The 19,355-nt window shown below is 34.9% G+C and overlaps 2 protein-coding genes across 2 annotated transcripts; one reads left to right on the top strand and one right to left on the bottom strand.

Moving 5' to 3' along the window:
• Positions 1 to 1,310: 1,310 nt before the first annotated feature.
• Positions 1,311 to 7,942, top strand: LOC115953301 (glucomannan 4-beta-mannosyltransferase 9). Its single transcript, XM_031070904.1, has 9 exons — positions 1,311 to 2,184; positions 2,305 to 2,403; positions 2,536 to 2,788; positions 5,174 to 5,284; positions 5,426 to 5,562; positions 6,232 to 6,345; positions 6,448 to 6,647; positions 7,264 to 7,458; positions 7,579 to 7,942. Exons 1-9 carry the CDS (start codon positions 1,855 to 1,857, stop codon positions 7,739 to 7,741), a joined length of 1,602 nt encoding a protein of 533 aa, XP_030926764.1. The 5' UTR covers positions 1,311 to 1,854; the 3' UTR covers positions 7,742 to 7,942.
• Positions 7,943 to 13,997: 6,055 nt separating this feature from the next.
• LOC115953300 (peroxiredoxin-2E-2, chloroplastic) lies at positions 13,998 to 15,009 on the bottom strand. Its single transcript, XM_031070903.1, has one exon. It carries the CDS (start codon positions 14,848 to 14,850, stop codon positions 14,155 to 14,157), a length of 696 nt encoding a protein of 231 aa, XP_030926763.1. The 5' UTR covers positions 14,851 to 15,009; the 3' UTR covers positions 13,998 to 14,154.
• Between the last annotated feature and the right edge of the window lie 4,346 nt (positions 15,010 to 19,355).

The following is a 19,355-nucleotide window of genomic DNA, read 5'->3' as shown; positions in this document are numbered from 1 at the left end:
TTTGCTCCTCCAAAGCGTCGAGAGAACTATGAAAATTTCAAGTAAAAGAGCACATAGAGATCCTCTCTCTCTCTCTCAGCCAGCCAATTTTTCATTTGTTTCTTTACTCTACCTCACCTAAAGAGGTAGTAACACTTTTCCACATACATAAATGGATTAAATAACATTCTAGCTTTCACCACTAAAGTGGGAATAAACTTGAATTACAACCTACTTTTTTTTTTTGGAGAAACCGTATTACAACCTACTTGGATATACAAAATATCCAACAAAAACTAATTTATGAGGATATAAAGCTAATTTATGAGGATACTAAGATTTAATGAAGACATTTGTGCAATTAAGAATCTCCTATATAAAACTTAATAATTATTTCAGATTAAATATCAAATCTTTTAATGGATGATTACATGTTTTACAGTAATCACATGCTTTGGATGCTCACACACTAGTTTATAATTATTTCAAATTAAGAATCTCTTCTATAAAACTTTTTTTTTATGAAAAAGAATACATACATACATATATATATATATATATATATATGTTATGTTATAGTAGTAAACTATAACATAATATACTCGCATAAGTATCAACAAACAATAAAGGACCATATTGAAATTTCATGAAAAGACATATTACCAAAGAAGCATCTATGGTGTCATAGTAGTCATACAGAAAGGGGCAATAGTAAGGGCCTTAAAGGCTTAAAGTACATGACCAAATTAATTTTGGACCGACCTCACTATATGGCCCTTTCTTTCCAATTCATTTACAACCCTCTTTTTTTGCTTTATAATTAAAAACGTATCCATATAAAGCACAAATTATTTGAAATTTGAATACCAAATTTTTATTATGTATTTGGTAAGTAATTAAAACATTTTCTCTAAAAACATAAGACAAAGACATCTAAGGATAAGAATAAGAATATTCATCAAAAAAAAAAAAAGACATCTAAGAATAAAAGGAAATCTAATGAATGAAATAACCGTTGAGTTAATTAATAATAGTTGGTTGAAAATTGAAATTACGGCCAATTATGGGGGTCACAGACTCACATATTTCAAATGAGCTTGATGATTAATAAGGTGCCATACTTGAAAAGGAAATTAATGGCCCACAAATTCCCTCCAATAAAAAGAAAAGAAGTTGGACCCACATCGCCGGGAAAATCTGACTCAGATGGTGGTGGGTCTTGCCGCCGGCAGTTAATTTATTTAATTTCGACTCGTTGTTGGTTGATGCTATTTTTATATAACCCGCACACTTGTCGTTGGAACAGTTAAGACTGTTGAGGCTTTTGAAGAGCTAACACATTCATTCATTCATTATATAAGAAGAAACAAGAGGGAGAGATTATGACACACAAATAGAGCTTACACAAATAACAAAAAAAAGAAGCTATTTCCTCTCTCTCTCTCTCTCTCTCTCTCTCTCTCTAAATTCTTCAATTTCAGAGTCTTTTTTTTTTCCTTCAGAGACATTAATTTTGTGTACCAACATTTTAGGCCATTATTAATGTTGTTTGTGTAATGTGTGCGTGTTGTAAGAGCTTGATAGATTGAGATCTAAACTGGGTTTGTTATAGATTTTTCCTTCTCTAGGTTTGTCTGCAAAGCAAAGTGGGGGGGTTTGAGCTAGTGACTGACACATTCCAGCTCTGCCTCCATTGTTTTTCTTGACAAGGAAGCAAATAATCACAAACACAGCTAAAAGGCAAAAACATATTCGTGCTCTTTTCGCAAAGTGAACCATCTTATACTCTTTCACTTCCTTGCTAACTTTCCCATCACCTTCTCATAGCTTTTTGGTTTTGTTTTTCTTATTAACAACAAAGAAAAAAGCCTTGAAATGGATCGGCTTTCATCGTCGACAATTCTTCCAGACGCATTTCAAGGAGCCAGAGATGACATTTCCATGCAACTTGAAATTATCTGGGCTCAGATCAAAGCGCCATTGATTGTCCCTCTGTTAAGAATCTCAGTGGTTTTGTGCTTGATCATGTCGGTGATGCTGTTCATCGAGAGGGTTTATATGGGTATTGTCATTGTTCTGATTAAGCTGTTTGGTCGAAAACCCGAAAAGCGTTACAAATGGGAGGCAATTAAAGACGACGTTGAGCTTGGAAACTCAGCTTATCCTATGGTCCTTGTCCAAATCCCCATGTACAACGAAAGAGAGGTGCTTTTTCTTTCTCTTTTCTCTGCTTATTACATATTAGTCAAGATCAAAATACGTGTTTTCTTTTTACAATTCTAGCTTTAAACCTTAAAAGTTGTGTGCTTTTTTTTTTAAATGTAGGTGTATCAACTATCAATTGGAGCTGCATGTGGGCTTTCATGGCCTTCTGATCGAATCATCATACAAGTACTTGATGATTCCACAGACCCAACAATAAAGGTAATACATATTTGATATTTCTCCATGAAAATCTCCAATTTTTAAGGTCCAATTAACAAACCCAAATGGCCAAAACCATTAATTAGTCCATTTTCTTAATTGGGTCATGTTCTAAAATTGTGAATTGATTAGGACTTGGTGGAGCTAGAATGTCAAAGGTGGGCAAGCAAAGGCATAAACATAAAGTACGAAATTAGAGACAACAGAAATGGGTATAAGGCAGGTGCTTTGAAAGAAGGCATGAAGCGTAGCTACGTGAAACACTGCGATTATGTAGCCATTCTTGACGCGGATTTTCAACCCGAACCAGATTTTCTATGGCGAACCATACCTTTCCTTACCCATAATCCTCAACTAGCACTCGTTCAGGCCCGTTGGAAATTCGGTAATTCCGCTAAATCACCCATAAACTTTTATTTTTGGTTAGCTATAGTCAGTACTATTCTCACTGGTTTACTATTATTAATATTATTATTAGTATTTTAATTTTTCTGATGAGAATTTTTAGTAGGTTCTAAAAAAAAAACAGTGGCCGCTTAAAAAACTGTCGGTGGGTCTGTTTTTGTTTGGGAAGTGAGAGATGGACAGGAAATGGCGTTCGGTCCAATGGTCCCCATATATCTTGTCTCGGTTCTGATTCTTCACTTTGGCTGTCATGGATGGGACACGTGTATCTTTAATTTTTTTTTTTTTTTTTTTTTGAGGAGCTTTAATTTTCTTGTTAATTTCAGTAATTACAACGGATTAAATTTGAACACTTGAAATCTTGTTAGGAACGACAGAAGTATTAACTGACGTACAAAATTTTTTATTTTATTACTTTTTGTAAAGGAAATTACAAGAAAACTATCTTATGAAACTGTTTTATAAAATGTCTTCTCACAACATTGGTTTCGTAAACTTATCAAGTTTATCAAATATAAGAGGTGTGTCTTATAAGACGGTTTGATTATACTCTCTTTGTCTCAATTTATTTGTCATGATTAAATTAAATTTTTTAAAATAATATTATTTATTGTCTTATTTGCCTTATAAAAATGTATAAGTTTACAAAACTACTCTTAAATAAATTTATCAATTTTTTTAAAAAAGAGTTATTCTTCACGAGGCAACTAAAAAAGCACCCTAATTAAATTGATTTTTTTAAATATTTGTTAGTTTTTATTTCAAATAGTTTTGAAAATAAAGTAGGGGTATAATAGAAACATTAATAAACTAATAACTTTTATTTTTAAAAATAGGACAATATTTTAGTACATCCCAAAATAGAATAGATGACAAACAAACTGGGATGGGAGAGTATTTATTTTAGATGGCTAAAAGTACTTATATACTAAATATGCTGCCTCCAACCCAAACCCATGCCCTCTCCCAATATTTTTTCCTAAACAACCAAGCTAATGAAATTAAATAGAATGTAAAATTAAGGCTAGAAACACAAGAAATAGATACAATAAAAAAAATTTTAAAAATTATAATTTATTGAGGTAATAAACATGATCGTAGAATATCACTTCAAAGTAAGATCATCATTGATACTATATTTAGTATAAAATAAAATTTTGTGGAATTTGTTATGCAACCTGCTGACTGCTGTTCCCATGTATGATTTTTTTTTTTTTTTTCTTCTTCTATTTTATTAGGTACCATAATTAGAATGTTCCTCGAAAATAGTAATATTAGACTTGGAGGTTTTTTTTTTTTTTTTTTTTTTTAATTCTAAATATTATTTTTCTAATTAGGAGGCCACAATTATGAGAGGGTACCCATCCTCTCCCCACTCACGAACTGGTCCCAAACTTCATGAACATGAATGGACCCTCTCTTTGCCATCCAAAAAAAGAGAGAGAGAAAGAAAGAGTGAAAGTAACATCTCTTAAAAGTTTTATTATTATTACTATTATTATTTTTGATGAACGAAAAAAAAAAAAGTTTATTAATAAAACTCTTAAGAGTTTTATTAATAAACGGCTTCAAAAAAAGAAGTTTTATTAATAAACTAACTAATTTTTACAAATATATATATATATATATTTTTTGAGAAGGTTTACAAATATATTTGGATACGGTAATGAAGGAGGTTATAAACTTATCATGATAATTTAATCATACTTTTTTCGCAGAAAAACTTTATGAAACATGAATTAAAGGACGACTTTTCCATACTTTCAGATTATTGACAAGAAGAATGGTAGATAAGAGCTTGATAGTAGTGTACTGTGTACTTGTTTGAACAGCTACTTTAAATATTAATATCAAACCACCCTGATTAGAATTTATTATAGTTTTCAAAATAACTCCATCATACAAATTTATATATCTTATGCATCCATGCTGAAAAGGATGGATTAGATTTTGTCACGTTGTTAGCATTTATATTGATGTTGACTAACTCTGTTTGATACATATTTAAATTATTGATAATATAGCAAAATCTAATCCGCTTATTTTATAATACATAGAATTTTCCATGTTTAAAATATACAAATTTTCCATTTGATTGTTTGTAGGAAACATCATTGTGATTCTGATTTTCTAAATAAAATCCCTATATGAAAATTTTAAAGCCAAAAATACTGATTCTTCTCCTACCACCACCAGCAGCTGCATGTGCAACCTTAATGGTGGACCTCATATACCAGTCACTTTCTATCCTATACTGACCGACAATGGAATTTATGTGATCTGATTTTATCATTTATAATGATTGTAAAACTCATGCCAGCTATTTAGTAACGTGGCAGTGCTTTTTCTGTGCTGTTTTTTACAGTGAACTCCGATGAGTGCTTGATGACAAGAATTCAAGAAATGTCATTGGATTACCATTTCACAGTGGAGCAAGAAGTGGGGTCATCCACATATGCCTTCTTTGGATTCAATGGTAAATCACTAGCTAATTTTTTTTTTTATCAGAAATCACAGTTATCGTTATGTGTTTGATAAAAAGTTTATTGTGTTACTATTGGTTTTGTGTAAAAATAAATAAAATTTTAATCTAACTTTTAATATTGAAATGATACAGGGACAGCAGGTGTGTGGAGAATTGCTGCACTTAATGAGGCTGGAGGATGGAAAGACAGGACCACTGTGGAAGATATGGACCTGGCTGTTAGAGCTAGTCTCAAAGGATGGAAATTTTTGTACCTCGGAGGTGTTCAGGTATTTAATTATTGGAAAAAGTTTACCTACAAACTGATATAAAAGAAAATATCTCAAATCCATTATGTGGGAATTGAAAACGTTACACCATGTAATGGGTTGGAGAAGATTCCTCCAAATTAATCTTGTACTCAATTATTAGTCAATGAGTGTAGTAGAGACAAATTTTCACTACTGTTAAGTGGTTTATAATTGGTTCATAATAAGTAATATGTGAAAGTGATATTACTTCGATTACAAGTCATAACCTTAGAGAATTGTGGAAATGGTTTAGAAAATAATTGTGTAATTGTATTGCTCTTTATCAATAGTCTTATGCACAGATGTTTATTACTATATTTTTCCTAAAGTTACCATTGCTATGGTATGTTTGTTTGAACTTAATAACACTACTCATATTTTCTCATTGCTTTCTGATCAGCAGTAGAGCTGTGCTTTGCAACTAGGATAGTCAATCACAGTTTCCTTTTGTGATTCAAGAAATCCATTAAGAATGGAGGGGAATTTGAACTCTTATATAGTCCCTTTGAATCCCACTGAACTAGGCCACCAATAGCGAAAGAAAACACCCATGATTAAATAACAAACAACACATACTGGCTTCTGTTGATTAATGTTTCTATATACAGACTGTAATGTTTATACATGTTCTTAATATCACTTTACTAGGTGAAAAATGAATTGCCTAGTACATTCAAAGCCTACCGGTACCAACAACATCGGTGGTCATGTGGTCCGGCCAATCTTTTCAGGAAAATGGTAGTAGAGATTATAAGAAACAAGGTCAGTTTGCTTCTTTGTTCTGTCAAATATAACAACTTCGCGGAAGAGTAAAATGAATGTTTTTTTGTCAGCTCACCCTTCATTTTTATACGTCTAATGCAGAAAGTATCTTTATGGAAGAAGTTACATGTGATATACAGCTTCTTCTTTATTCGGAAGATCATAGCCCACATAAACACATTTGTGTTTTACTGCATTGTACTACCAGCAACTGTTGTAGTACCTGAAGTTGTGGTTCCAAAGTGGGGATCAGTTTACATTCCATCCCTCATCACCCTTCTTAATGCTGTTGGAACTCCAAGGTCAGATATTCTTTTCTGCTTCTGTATCTGGTTTTTTTTTTTAAATCTTTTGATAGGTTCACAGCTTTTTGGCATTGAGTTTTTGCAATTTGAGGTAAGCACTATTTGGTGGAAACTAGGTTCTTTATCTTACCTTTGGGTGATAAGTCTACTTCACCTATTTTGCTGTAATAATAGTTCCTAAGGATTCAACTTCCTCTGCTTCTTGATGAACTTAAAGCAAGGATTAGAATAATTCTTGAAGGAAACATTTTCCAGGAAAAAATACACGAACGACTAAACCTTTTTTTTAAAACCCCAGTGTTGGTCTTGTGGTTTCCAAGTCTTGTGTGATCCATAAGGTTCTAGATTTGAGTCCCTTACCATTGCCTTCGAACCAGCCTCAAGCGATTTCTCCTTATAACACAAGGGATTAGTTACGTGCCTTAAGAGCTGGACACCATGTTAGCCAAAAAAGAGGAAAATTTTTCAAATTATAACTTACCTGCTACCTGGGCGAGTGAATGTTGCTTCAGCAATAATATTAAGTGTTATTTCCTAGACATTGTTGCCATAGTGATCGGGGCCTTACTGAATTTTCTTGGGTTTTTGTTCATGTTCTTTCATAATCTTTCAGGTCACTCCACTTATTGGTTTTCTGGATCCTTTTTGAGAACGTCATGTCACTACATCGAATGAAGGCTACCATCATTGGTCTACTAGAGACAAATCGAGCAAATGAATGGATTGTAACAGAGAAACTAGGAGATGCTTTCAAGGCTAAAGCAGGCTTGAAAGCACCAAGAAAACCTCGGTTCAGGATTGGAGGAAGGTATGCATTCTTCCATAGACTTGCTGTGTAATTTAGTCATGCCCTCCTTTTTAAAGTAATATCATCTATACTAGAGAATTTCTGATCAATATTTGTTATTTTGTTCTTAAACTGTGACAGACTCCATTTACTAGAGCTTGCAGTTGGAGCATTCCTATTATTTATTGGCTGGTATGATGTTTTCTTTGGAAAAAACCACTTCTTCCTATTCCTTTTTATGCAAGCAGCTGCCTTCTTCATCGTGGGGTTTGGGTACGTTGGCACCTTTGTCCCAAACTCTTAGAGGAACTCCAACAATGATACTGAAGTTCTTTTTGCCATTTTGTTAATGTGTCTGTATAATTTCTGCTTCAGCAACATATACATGACCATTCATACCGACAATATCTTGAAATTATAGCTTTGTAAAAAAGAACAAAACTATATATGGTCAATTTTCTAGGCTCGCATAATATTTGAGATAGTGATTCGAAAAATTTAGTTCTCTTTGTGTATACATTAAAGGAAAATTACAGAACAAAAGGATTGTTACCAGAATGTGCATTATACAGAAAGGGGGAACTGAAGGCAGTTTGTGGGAAGGACCCAGACCCCAAAGTAAACATCTTTGAGTGGTTTTTTTTTTTCTAGCTTTTTATCATATTTTTCTCTGTTCTTATGCCCTTGTTTTGTTGGATTTGTTTGAAGAAGAATAAACAGTAAACAGTTGGGAAAGGAAAAGATCAATGTTACATCTCTCTCTCTCCCTCTCTCTCTCTCTCTCTCTGTGTTTTGCAAGCATTAGGTATGTATGGTAGATATGTTACTGACCAATTGGTAGCACAGTGAAGGAGAGTAAATAACTGAACATTATGCAGGAAAATAATGAACAATGAAATGGCTACACAGAGTTGAATGATTCATACACCAAGATTACTTTTCCCTTGACACTACAGGAAATTAGTCTTTCGTCAACCCATGAAAACAATAATTTATTAAATGATTGTTGCATCACACTCACCACTTGTCCCAGGAAATGGTAGCAATTGTTTGTGTGTGGTTGGATTAGTCAGGCTCATCATTAATAATTTCATGAAGCAGTAGAGGCCTGTCATAAATTAAAGTAACCCAAAGAATTTATTAGTTCACATATCTGCTTCCTTTAAAAAAAAAAAATTAAAATTAAATGTACATGGCATTCATAGATGAAACTTATTAATAACTTTACCAAGAACAGAGTGCCTAACCTAACTATAGTCTCATCCTCTTAAAGCCTAATTGTGCTATATTGGCCTTCAAGGAAAGCAATCAATGAATTTATCCCTTTTACTCTTATTTTAATTAAATTATTATTATTAATGACAGTATAAAATATTATGTTCCTATGGTCTTTTTGCCTTTTGGTTGACAGCATCAGCATTGGTGATGCCAAAAATTTTAGCTTTTGCACTACAAAGATCTACTTAATCTATTTTACCACCTCACTTTACAAACACTCAACATCAATGGTTTTATTTTAGCATTTAACATATTAAAATAATATAAACAACACAATAAAATAATATATCCACTACAATAAATAACAACCACAACTAAAAGGAAATAATCATTAATGCAGCCCTATTTTTCTTATATTGGTTGTTAAATTTGGTAGTATGGCAATTTGACACCACCAATGCTAATGCTCAAGTGAAACCTACTAATGACTGGTTTGGGCCTCACAAATTTTCATGGGCAGTCCTTTAAGCCCAGAAAAAAGGCATGGGCACAAAGACTCATATATTCTGCAGATGGAGCTCCATTAGTTTGTCATTTTTGGATCTTAAGCAACTAACCTATGAAGGCCCATGGATTTGTACCTGATGGGTTTACTTATAGCATACTTTTTTATGGGCATTCGAGGTGTGGTGATGGTGAGGCTGTATTTGTTTTTGTATAAAGAAGCAAATGAGAAAGGGTAAGGGTTTAAATACTATGCTTGTAAGACTTGGTTGAGTAGGTTTTGAAAAACTAAAGATTGGACACAATGGTGATAGGACAATGTCGAAGAAGAGGTAATGTGGACAATTTGAACAAGAGCAATGACACAACATTGTTCATAATTTATTAAGGTGTAAGTTAGGAATGGAGCAATATTATTTACATTAGCCCACCAACACCATTTTTATAAATCACCAATTACGACATGCCAAATTAACAATTGTAAAAAAGTTGTCCCTGTACTTATTGTGTGAACTCTGAGCAAACGGGAAGCCATGGATTCTGGCCAAACTGCATCACTTGAATCCTTTAATTGACAGTTTTGGTGACATGGGGGAGATGAATGAGGCAGAAGAATGGATAAAAGGGATGGCATAGAAGGGAGTTTTCCCAAATATTGAGACGTATAATACCCTAATTGATGCCCTTCTGACATGAGGGAGGTTGAAAGAGGCCCAGTTAGTCTGCTAAAAAATGAGCTTTAAAACTATTTGGATGATTGACTGATTGGAGCACAAGAGGACTATTCTGCTGTTGCCAAAAGATAGGAGAGGTTCTCACGTGTTGTCAAGTGAGGCACAGCAATTTATAAGTATCAATAAAGAGAGACACATGTTATTTAAGCTTATGATCTGGTGCATGACTTTTATGCTAAGGACATTGGTTTGGGGCTGGAAAAAAAATTCTAGCATTAACACTTACTGCCAGGGGATATCTATGCCATGGAATATGTTTTTTCCTTTTACCATCTGGAGCCTTTGGCTTCATAGAAATAAAATTGTGTTCAAAAGCTCTCCTCCAAACCATGAGCTGGGTAGGGAAGTCTGTGCTATTGCCAATGAGTACCTGTTCTATGCCTCTTGGTCTAAGAGGGTTAAAAGGAATTAGGTTGTCAAAGTCTGGTGGAATAAACCTGAAGTTGGCTGGGTCAAGCTTAACACAGATGGCTCTTCATTAGGCAATCGGGGTTTCACTACCGGAGGGGGGCTTATTCGAGACCATAATGGGGTTTGGATCAAAGGTTTCACCCGCTCTGTTTGGGTATTCACCAGTGTTGATGCTGAACTGTGGGCTCTAAGGGAAGGATTACTTTTATGTACTAGCTTGAATTTTGTGGATGTGGAAATTGAATTAGATGCTAAAGTAGTGCTTGGATGGATATCTAATGAGTATAATAGATGCTTCTCTCATTATCAATTGCAGGACCCTCATTAGCCAATTCCTCAAGTGAAGATGAGTCACTATTTTCACGAAACAAACAAGTGTGCAGATGCTCTGGCTAGAAAAGGTTCAGCTGTGGACCAGGACATTATTTATTTTGATAGTCGCCTGTGGACTTATGTATGCTACTATTTTATGATAATTTAGGTTTGTACTATGAGAGTTCTTGTCCTTTAAATACTGTTGGTGGTGGTTCTGTTAGCTAATGCAATCCGTTTTTACCAAAATAAGATTTGTACATGTCTTCTGGCTTACTACTTCTTTGTTGATATCGAAACATGGAGAAGAGACAGCTTATCTTCTAAAGGAGGGTAGGACAGATGCTGAATAGGCAAATGTTTGGTAAACCTGCTTTTGTGAGGAGTTGGTGGGAGGAATTCAATGTGAGTAAGCTTCTAGCTTGGAAATGGATTCCCGAATCTAGGACACAAGCATTCTATTTATCAAGATTATGAAAGCAGTTGATATAAATTAAATAATGAGTAGAGAGCATTTGAGTCTATGAATACCTACGTTTAGGTGAAAATTTCCAAAAATCAACACTGATTTTACACTGTCACAGATTAACTTTCCATCTCGGTCAAACTGGAATCGTGGTTGAGTCATTGACATGTTCAAATACAAATTTCGGTTTAGATTTGAAAGACAACTTCTGCATGTAATGTGGTGCACTTGTGGTGCACTTGAAGGGAAAGAATGGGCGGGGAATGTGTTTTGTTGTGGTGTATGATAATAGTATTATTGTGCAAAACTTTTGTTGGTTGATAGATAAACTAATTCTACTGCTCATCTCTGACTTACATTTATTTTTTTGAATGGTAGATGTTGGAGATGGGTTAGGGCCAGACTTTCAGTTCTCTCTTGGTCTTGCTTTCCTTTCGTTTTAATATAATCTTCGATTAAAAAAAGACGTGCGAGGAATGACTTATAAGACTAACGACAAAAGCCATGTCCCATTTACAATGAAACTATAGATTTGAGGCTTCAGAATGTCATTATTGAATCTGTTTCTAAGAATTATATTGATGTTATTGATACAACGGAAAGCTCTCCAAGTATGCTATGGGAAATGAAAATTAAACAATGAAGCTTATGTCCAGTGCATCTGTGCACCAAATACAATATGATTCGGACATGTATCTGCATCATATCGTGTCTAGTGCACAAATGCATTGGTATTCACATCGTATCATGTTGGGTGTACAAATTGACCGGACACAAGCAGTATCCAAATTAAAGATCCCATGTCCTGCTCCTTCTAGTAGATAACTAGGGAGGTTAATAATATAGCCCACCACTTGTGTAAACAGCCGTATGCGGATAAAAAAATAAACAGGTGCCTCATACCATCAATAGCAGGTTTAAGTGAGCCGGATCAATGATCACACCTGCGAGACCCTTTTTTCTTCATTAAAAAAAAAAAAAAAAAAAAAGGCATACAGTGTGGGGCTATAGCTATTGTTTAGAGCACCCACAGCAGTGGAGCTAAATATTTAGCTATTTAGCTCCACCAAAAATTACTTTATCTATTTTACCTATACATATGCTGCTGCAATAGATCTATTTTAGCTTTCAACACAATAAAATAATATAAACATCACAATAAAATATTATAACCACTACAATAAAATAATATATCCCACTACCCAAAAAAACCAACCACAACCACCTCTACCATCAGCTACAGCCATAACCACCACCACCACCAATCCACAGCAGGAAAAAAAAAAAAAAATCCCAGATCTCCAATCTTTTTCCATAGCCACAACCACCAACACCACCACCAGTCCACAGTAGGAAAAAAAAAATTTAAAAAAAAAAAAAAAAAAAAACCCAAATCTCTAATCTTTTCCTCAGCCACAGCCACAGCCACCACCACCACCAGTCCACAGTAGGAAGGAAAAAAAAAAAAAAAAAAAAAAAAAAAAAAAAAAAAAAAAAAAAAAAAAAAACCCCACCACGAGCAAGCACTCCAATCACGTCGACAAGCTGGGTCGACAGAAGAGGTGGATCAATGGCAGACCAGAGTTGAGAGTGAGAGACTGGAGAGGCCGGAGTGAGAGAGTGAGAGACCGGAGATGCCGAAGTGAGAGAGTGAGGTTGAGAGTGATGTTCTGAGATGAGATGAGATGAGAGAGAGAGAGAGAGAGGGGCATTATTTTAATCAAACGGTTGATTTTTTTTTTTTTTTTTTTTGCTCTCATGAACAGTGCACATCTATTTTTAGATGTACACTACAGCAGTGGAGCTAAAAATTTTAGATTTAGCTCCACTGTTGGAACATCATTTTAGCAACAATGTAGCTAAAATATAGCAATATAGTTACACTACTCCAAATGCTCTAAAGTCGCTTTATAATTAGAAGGTGCCCGCTAGTTCATTCTCCTTTTCAAACTTGTTGAAGTTAATGTATGCTAGCTTCTCTACTATTTTGAATTCTGGATGTTTTGCTTTTACTTTAAGGTGCTTTTACTTTAGTTGAAAACACATGATTGACCTTTTGAGCTATCATCCACTTTTTCTTGGCTGATTGTTCCAATAGAAAGTGAGGGGCTGGAGGTTTCCCAGTATCAATTCCTTCGACCTTTATTCATTCAGAATCTTCACTGTAATACATTGATTGATATGATTTACTCTGCCAGGAATGGTGACTAAAGACAGGGAAGAAAACTACAACTAATTAAGAGCAATATTCAAAGGTTAGCAATTTGTTCAAGATCATGATTCTTGTTATTGATAATTCGATAGTTCCAATGAGGATAGGGGATACTGCCAGTTGAGTTACAAGCCCTTGGCAACAAAAAGAGCTTATGATGGGTTTAAGTATAACAATGTTTCAATTGTCCTATCAATCGATTACTTATACAAGTACATAATCTAAATTTAGTTTTACATGAAAAACCGTCTCAAGAATTCAAAATCCTCCTTGGCCAACTATTTGGTGTTTGCCACAGTGAGTCACGATTTTAAACTTGAAGTCACGATTTTAGTTTGTTTGCATGCAGTGCGTGCAACGACTTCAGCGCGTGCAATGTGTGCAATAATCACTACTCTATGTGAAATTATCATCCAGTAAATCAGCACATGTAAACTGTGAACCATTTTAAAAAGGGATAAAAATAAAAATAAAAAATAAATAAATAAAAAGGCTTGTTCTTTAAATTGTTATTCTCTTGCATCTATCCTCATTCTCTCTTTTCTTTTTCATCAATTTCTTGGCACTGTTTTTCTGCTAAATATTCCCACTAGCTTTTACAGACCCCAGAGATTTTTAGATGAGTTGCAAAAATTTAACAAACACTCACTCCAATGTCTATCATATCACAAATCCTACAAACTCATCACAAAATGCATCAAAATTACCTCAAAAACTAACATTTTCAATTTCTACCCATTATTAAAAACCATATGGCACTCAAGTTCCATACATTTTTATTAACAAAAAACCAGTCTGAACAACATGAAAATCAAAAAACAAAAAGAAGAAGAAGCCGTAAAAGTACAACCTCAGGAAATTCAAAGCACTTTGAGAATATCCTCAGCTCCACTGAAAGTAAAAGCACCACCTTCCTCCAAATTCAAGACCTTGACAACTCCATCTTCAGCCAAGAGCGCGTACCTTCTCGACCTGACACCCAAACCCACAGGCTGATCACTCAGATTGAGCTCAGCCCCAATGGCTCGAGTGAAATCCCCATTGCCATCAGACAACAAAAGCACCTCGTCGTTGACTTTAAGGTTCTCCTTCCACGCCCTCATGACAAAAGCATCGTTGACCGAAATGCAAGCGATGGTGTCGACGCCTTTGGCTTTGAGGTCCTTGGATTTTTCGACGAAACCAGGGAGGTGTTTTTGGGAACAGGTTGGAGTGAAGGCACCTGGGACGGCGAAGAGGATGGCTTTTTTGTTTTTGGTGAGGTCGGAGATGGTGGTGGTTTGGAGTTGTCCAGATGGGTCGAAGTAAGAGAGTGTTGCGTCTGGGAGCTTGTCTCCGACGGAGATTGTGGCGGAGATTGTGGATTTGGCGGTGGAGAATTTGAGGGGTTTTGGGTGGTGGCGGTGGTGTTTGAGAGGGAGGGAAGTGAAGGAGAGTTTTGAAGAGAGGGATTTGGCGGCGGCGGCGGGGAAGAGGGAGGAGGTGGTGGCGGTGGAGAGAGAGAGGGAGGTGGGGGAAGAGAGGAGGAGTCTTGAGATGGAGAGAGTGGCGGCCATTGTTTGTGTTTGCGAAAATGCGTGAGAGAGACTCTCTGTGATGAGTGTTATGATGAGAATGGTTTGTGAGAGAGAGAGAGAGGGATCGTTTTGGGTGGTTTGGGACCTTTGGATTGGGTAGGAGATTTGGGGGAAGGGAGCAATGAGAGGCTAGGATATGTCACGACAGAGATTTGTGTGTGATTTTTCTTGGAGGCCTTTTTGTTTGGACCTTTTAGGGGCACTAGGGTTGAGAAGGGCCTTTTGGCATTTTGTGTCTTTTTTTCTTCTTTTTTTTAATAAATACTATTTTCTTCTCTAAATTTGGCCAAAACATTATTTTTCATTCTTAAGAACCTTCACAGTAATAGAGCTAAAAATAGAGTAATTTAGTTCTATCAAAAGTTATTTTATCTATTTTACCTACACACATGCTACAACAGTGGATCTATTTTAGCTTTCAACACAATAAAATAATATAAATATCACAATAAAATAATATAACCACTACAATAAAATAATATATCTCACTATCCAAAAAACTTCCACAGCACCAACCATAACTACTTCTACCATCAGACACACTCACAACCACCACCACCAGTCCACAGTAAAAAAATTAAAAAAAAAAAAAAAAAAAAACCCAAATCTCCAATCTTTTTCCTCAACCCAGACCAAATAAAATCACCAATCACAAACAAAATAAAAAATCACCAATCATAAACAAGCACAACGTTGGCGAGCTGGGTCGGCAGAAGGAATGGGTCGGCAAGCTCCATGGGTTTCAGACCGGCGGCTTCGATGAGCTTCAAACCGGCGGCTTGATGAGCAAGTGATCGGCGGCGTGAGATGAGATGAGATGAGGTGATCGGCGGCATGAGGCGATCGGAGGCAGAAGAGAAGTTTGCTTGAGAGAGAGATGAGAGAGTGACTGAGAGATGAGAGAGACTTTTTATTATTTTATTAACCGGCCGAATAAAATTTTTTTTTTTTTTTTGGCTCTCAACTACAGTGCACATCTATAGATAGATATGCACTATAGCTGAACATCTAAATTTTTTACTTATGCCTCCACTGCTACAGCGTGATTTTTGTGTTTGAGGAACTAAATTTTAGCAATGTAACAATATGCCTCCACTGCTGTGAATGCTCTAAGTTTTAAAGAATTCTTTTTCTTTTTTCATTCTTAAACTTTATAATGAGTTTTCAAAAATAGTTTAGAGACTAAATATAAATTTTTGATATAGTTTACGGATAAATAGTAAAACATTATCGATAGTATAGGAAAAAAAAAACTTTTCTTTTTAATAGTTTAAAGATGGAAAAAAAAATTAATTTAGAGATGTAAGGACTCAATTTGTAACAACCACAAAATGATATTGGGTTCGCACGTAAAAATGCTCAAATAATATAATTTATAGAGCGTGGGTTTGAAAAGCTAGGCCTTGATCACCGGACAGTAGTTAGTCGTAGTGTTCATACAGAACTAAACCATGTTTGCTCGAGAAGTCTATCTCCTCGATTCGGTCTGAGGGGCTTTGGTTCTTGGCCCTTTTTTTCCCAGCCCCTGTTTCAGATTGCTTGCTTTTCCTTTTATATTAGCCTATATCCCTTATCCTACGTCCACGTGTAGGTTCGACTTTCCAAGACTGATACTTGTCCCATCAATCCATACCAAAAGTGGTTGGGGTGGTTGTAAAAGCTGAAAAGCATGGCTCTGTCAGATGCAGAGTATTCAATGGCAGTAATGGTAGCTTTCCCTTTGTCCTTGGTCGTCATACTGTCCAAGGGTCCTTTTTCTATCAACGCAGATATTTTAGGTTTTTCCCAAAACTGTTCCTATACCGTTCTTGCCCTTTCTTTCATAATGGCCTCAGGGATGCCGAGGACAGAGTCATCCTCGGCTATGTCTCAAGGTTACTTGGATTTTTATTATATGTCCTTGGCTATATCCCTCCTCGGCTCGGGCCTTGGGTCTCAATGTAAAAATGGGTCAGGATCACAAATTATTGGGCCCCACAAGAGATAATAAACAAATTTTTAAAACAATATTTTACATTTTTTTTTATAGATATGATATATTTTGATAATTGGTTTTTGTCATCAGCTTGAAAAACCAATTAATTTTATTATATAGATGGATTTCAAACCCCAATACACAAAATCTCTTATTCTACACAATAAACTTTATTATTTGAACTAATTAGAACTCATTGGTGTGAAATATTTTGTTCACAGTCGGTGTTAAGTCAAAAAAATGAGAAGGCTTTGATATTGATAGGTTAATAACCACTTGTTGTAAGTCCATGGACCACAAGCCATGGCCTTTGAATGGGTTAGTCGGACATATAATGCCACGGCCCAGAGGGTACGATCTCAGTTTCAGCCTTATAGTTCTGTTCCATTCAATAATACTTTTGTTCTCATTTGTTCTTGTATAGTATGGATGAAAACAAATAGCTCTTTTTCAGCGTACCACAAGTAAATTTTGCATAGAAGTATTCAAAAAATAAATTTCTAAATCATAAGAAAAAATAGCTCTTCAAACTTGTGTGGCCCAATAATTTGTGATCCTGGCCCATTTTTACATTGGGACCCAAGGCTCGAGCCGAGGAGAGATATAGCCGAGGACATATAATAAAAGTCCAAGTAACCTTGAGACATAGCCGAGGATGACTCTGTCCTCGGCATCCCTGAGGTCCTCCTGAAAGAAAGGGTAAGAACGGTATAAGAATAGTTTTGGGAAAAACCTAAAATATCTGCGTTGATAGAAAAAGAACCCCTAGACAGTATGGCGACCAAGGACAAAGGGAAAGCTGCCATTATTGCCATTGAATACTTTGCACCTGACAGAGCCATGCTCTTCAGCTTTTACAACCACCCCCAACCACTTTGGGTATGGGCTGATGGGACAAGTATCAGTCCTGGAAAGTCGAACCTATATGTGGACGTAGGATAAGGGATACAGGCTAATATAAAAGGAAAAGCAAGCAATCCGAAACAGTGGCTGGGAAAAAAATGGCCAAGAGCCAAAGCTCCCCATACCGTATCGAGGAGATAGACTTCTCGAGCGAACATGGTTTAGTTTTGTATGAACACCACGACTAACAACCGTCCGGTGACCAAGGCCTAGCCTTTCAAACCCACGCTCTACAAATTATATTGTTTGGGCCTTTTTACGTGCGAACCCAATATCATTTTGTGGTCGTTACAAATTGAGTCCTTACAAAACTTCTTTTATATATATATATATATATATATTATATGAATTTTGAAAATTTAACTGTTGAATTTCATGTTTCTTATGTTCTTAATATGCATATCAAATTTCGTTCAAATTGAATGTTATTTACTATTCGATTAATAAACTTATTTTTTATACACAATTTTAGATCACAAAAACTTGAATTTTAACATTTGTGTGATGACAAAGCAATTGATCTTTGATCTTCTTAAAATTTTGCAAGTACAAAAGATATAATAAGAATATGCAATCACACTCAATATAAATATATATAAGGAGTTTGTAGAGTTTTTCTTTAAATTAGTTTGAAGAGAAACTGTATTCATTTTTATTGGCCACCATATCACTAAAATGTTAATAACATGTATTAATTATAGCACATTCAAATTTTCACTAAAGAAAAAATATAAAATAAAAAAAGTTTTAATTCTCCATGTACTTCAAACAAATGAAATAAGCAAGTTAAATAGCATATTAGCAGATCCTTTAAAATCAATAATCAAAATAAAAATTTTCATTATAGCCCAAAAAAACTTGAATAATAATAAAAATCATGAGAAAATGGTACAAGTCAAATATTGATAAAAAATCAAAGTAGGAATTTAGAGCATCCACAGCAGTAGAGCAATGTTTTTAGCTATTTGGCACTACAAAAAGTTACTTTATCTATTTTACCTACTCATATACTGCAGCAGTGGATTTATTTTAGCTTTCAACGCAATAAAATTATATAAACATCACAATAAAATAATATATCTACTACAATAAAATAATACATCTCACTACCCAAAAAAAAAAAAAACCAAAAATATTCTATCCAGCAGTGTGAACACAAAATAAATTTTTTTTTTTTTTTTTTACCTTTGAGCTATAGTGCACAGTTATCTTTAGATGTGCATTGTAGCTAAAAAGCCAAATTTTTTTGTTATAGAATATTACATGCAAAGAGGTGGAATGTACTACTAAAGACGCCCATTCAATGTTTCATGTGAGGAGATGGGACATTGAGAGAAGTGGATATTATTTATATGCCAAGATTCCAAGGAATATGTTTCATACCACTCGATTATTATACCACTTTTAATTAGTTATTAAATAATTTGTAGGTTGTAACTACTTCTTTTTTTGATCAATGAATTTGTAACTATTTTAATAAGGTTGTTTTATCTAACTAGATTGCATGATTAGGCTAGCTAACTTTCGCAGGATTAAAGAAGTAGCAATCAGCCATTCAGGTTAAAGACTAGACCAGTGCGTTGCGAAGCTTATCCAATAAATTTTT

This window comes from Quercus lobata, chromosome 7 (assembly GCF_001633185.2).
Source record: "Quercus lobata isolate SW786 chromosome 7, ValleyOak3.0 Primary Assembly, whole genome shotgun sequence".
Lineage (NCBI taxonomy): Eukaryota > Viridiplantae > Streptophyta > Magnoliopsida > Fagales > Fagaceae > Quercus > Quercus lobata.
This window is presented reverse-complemented; position numbering and strand designations above follow the sequence as displayed.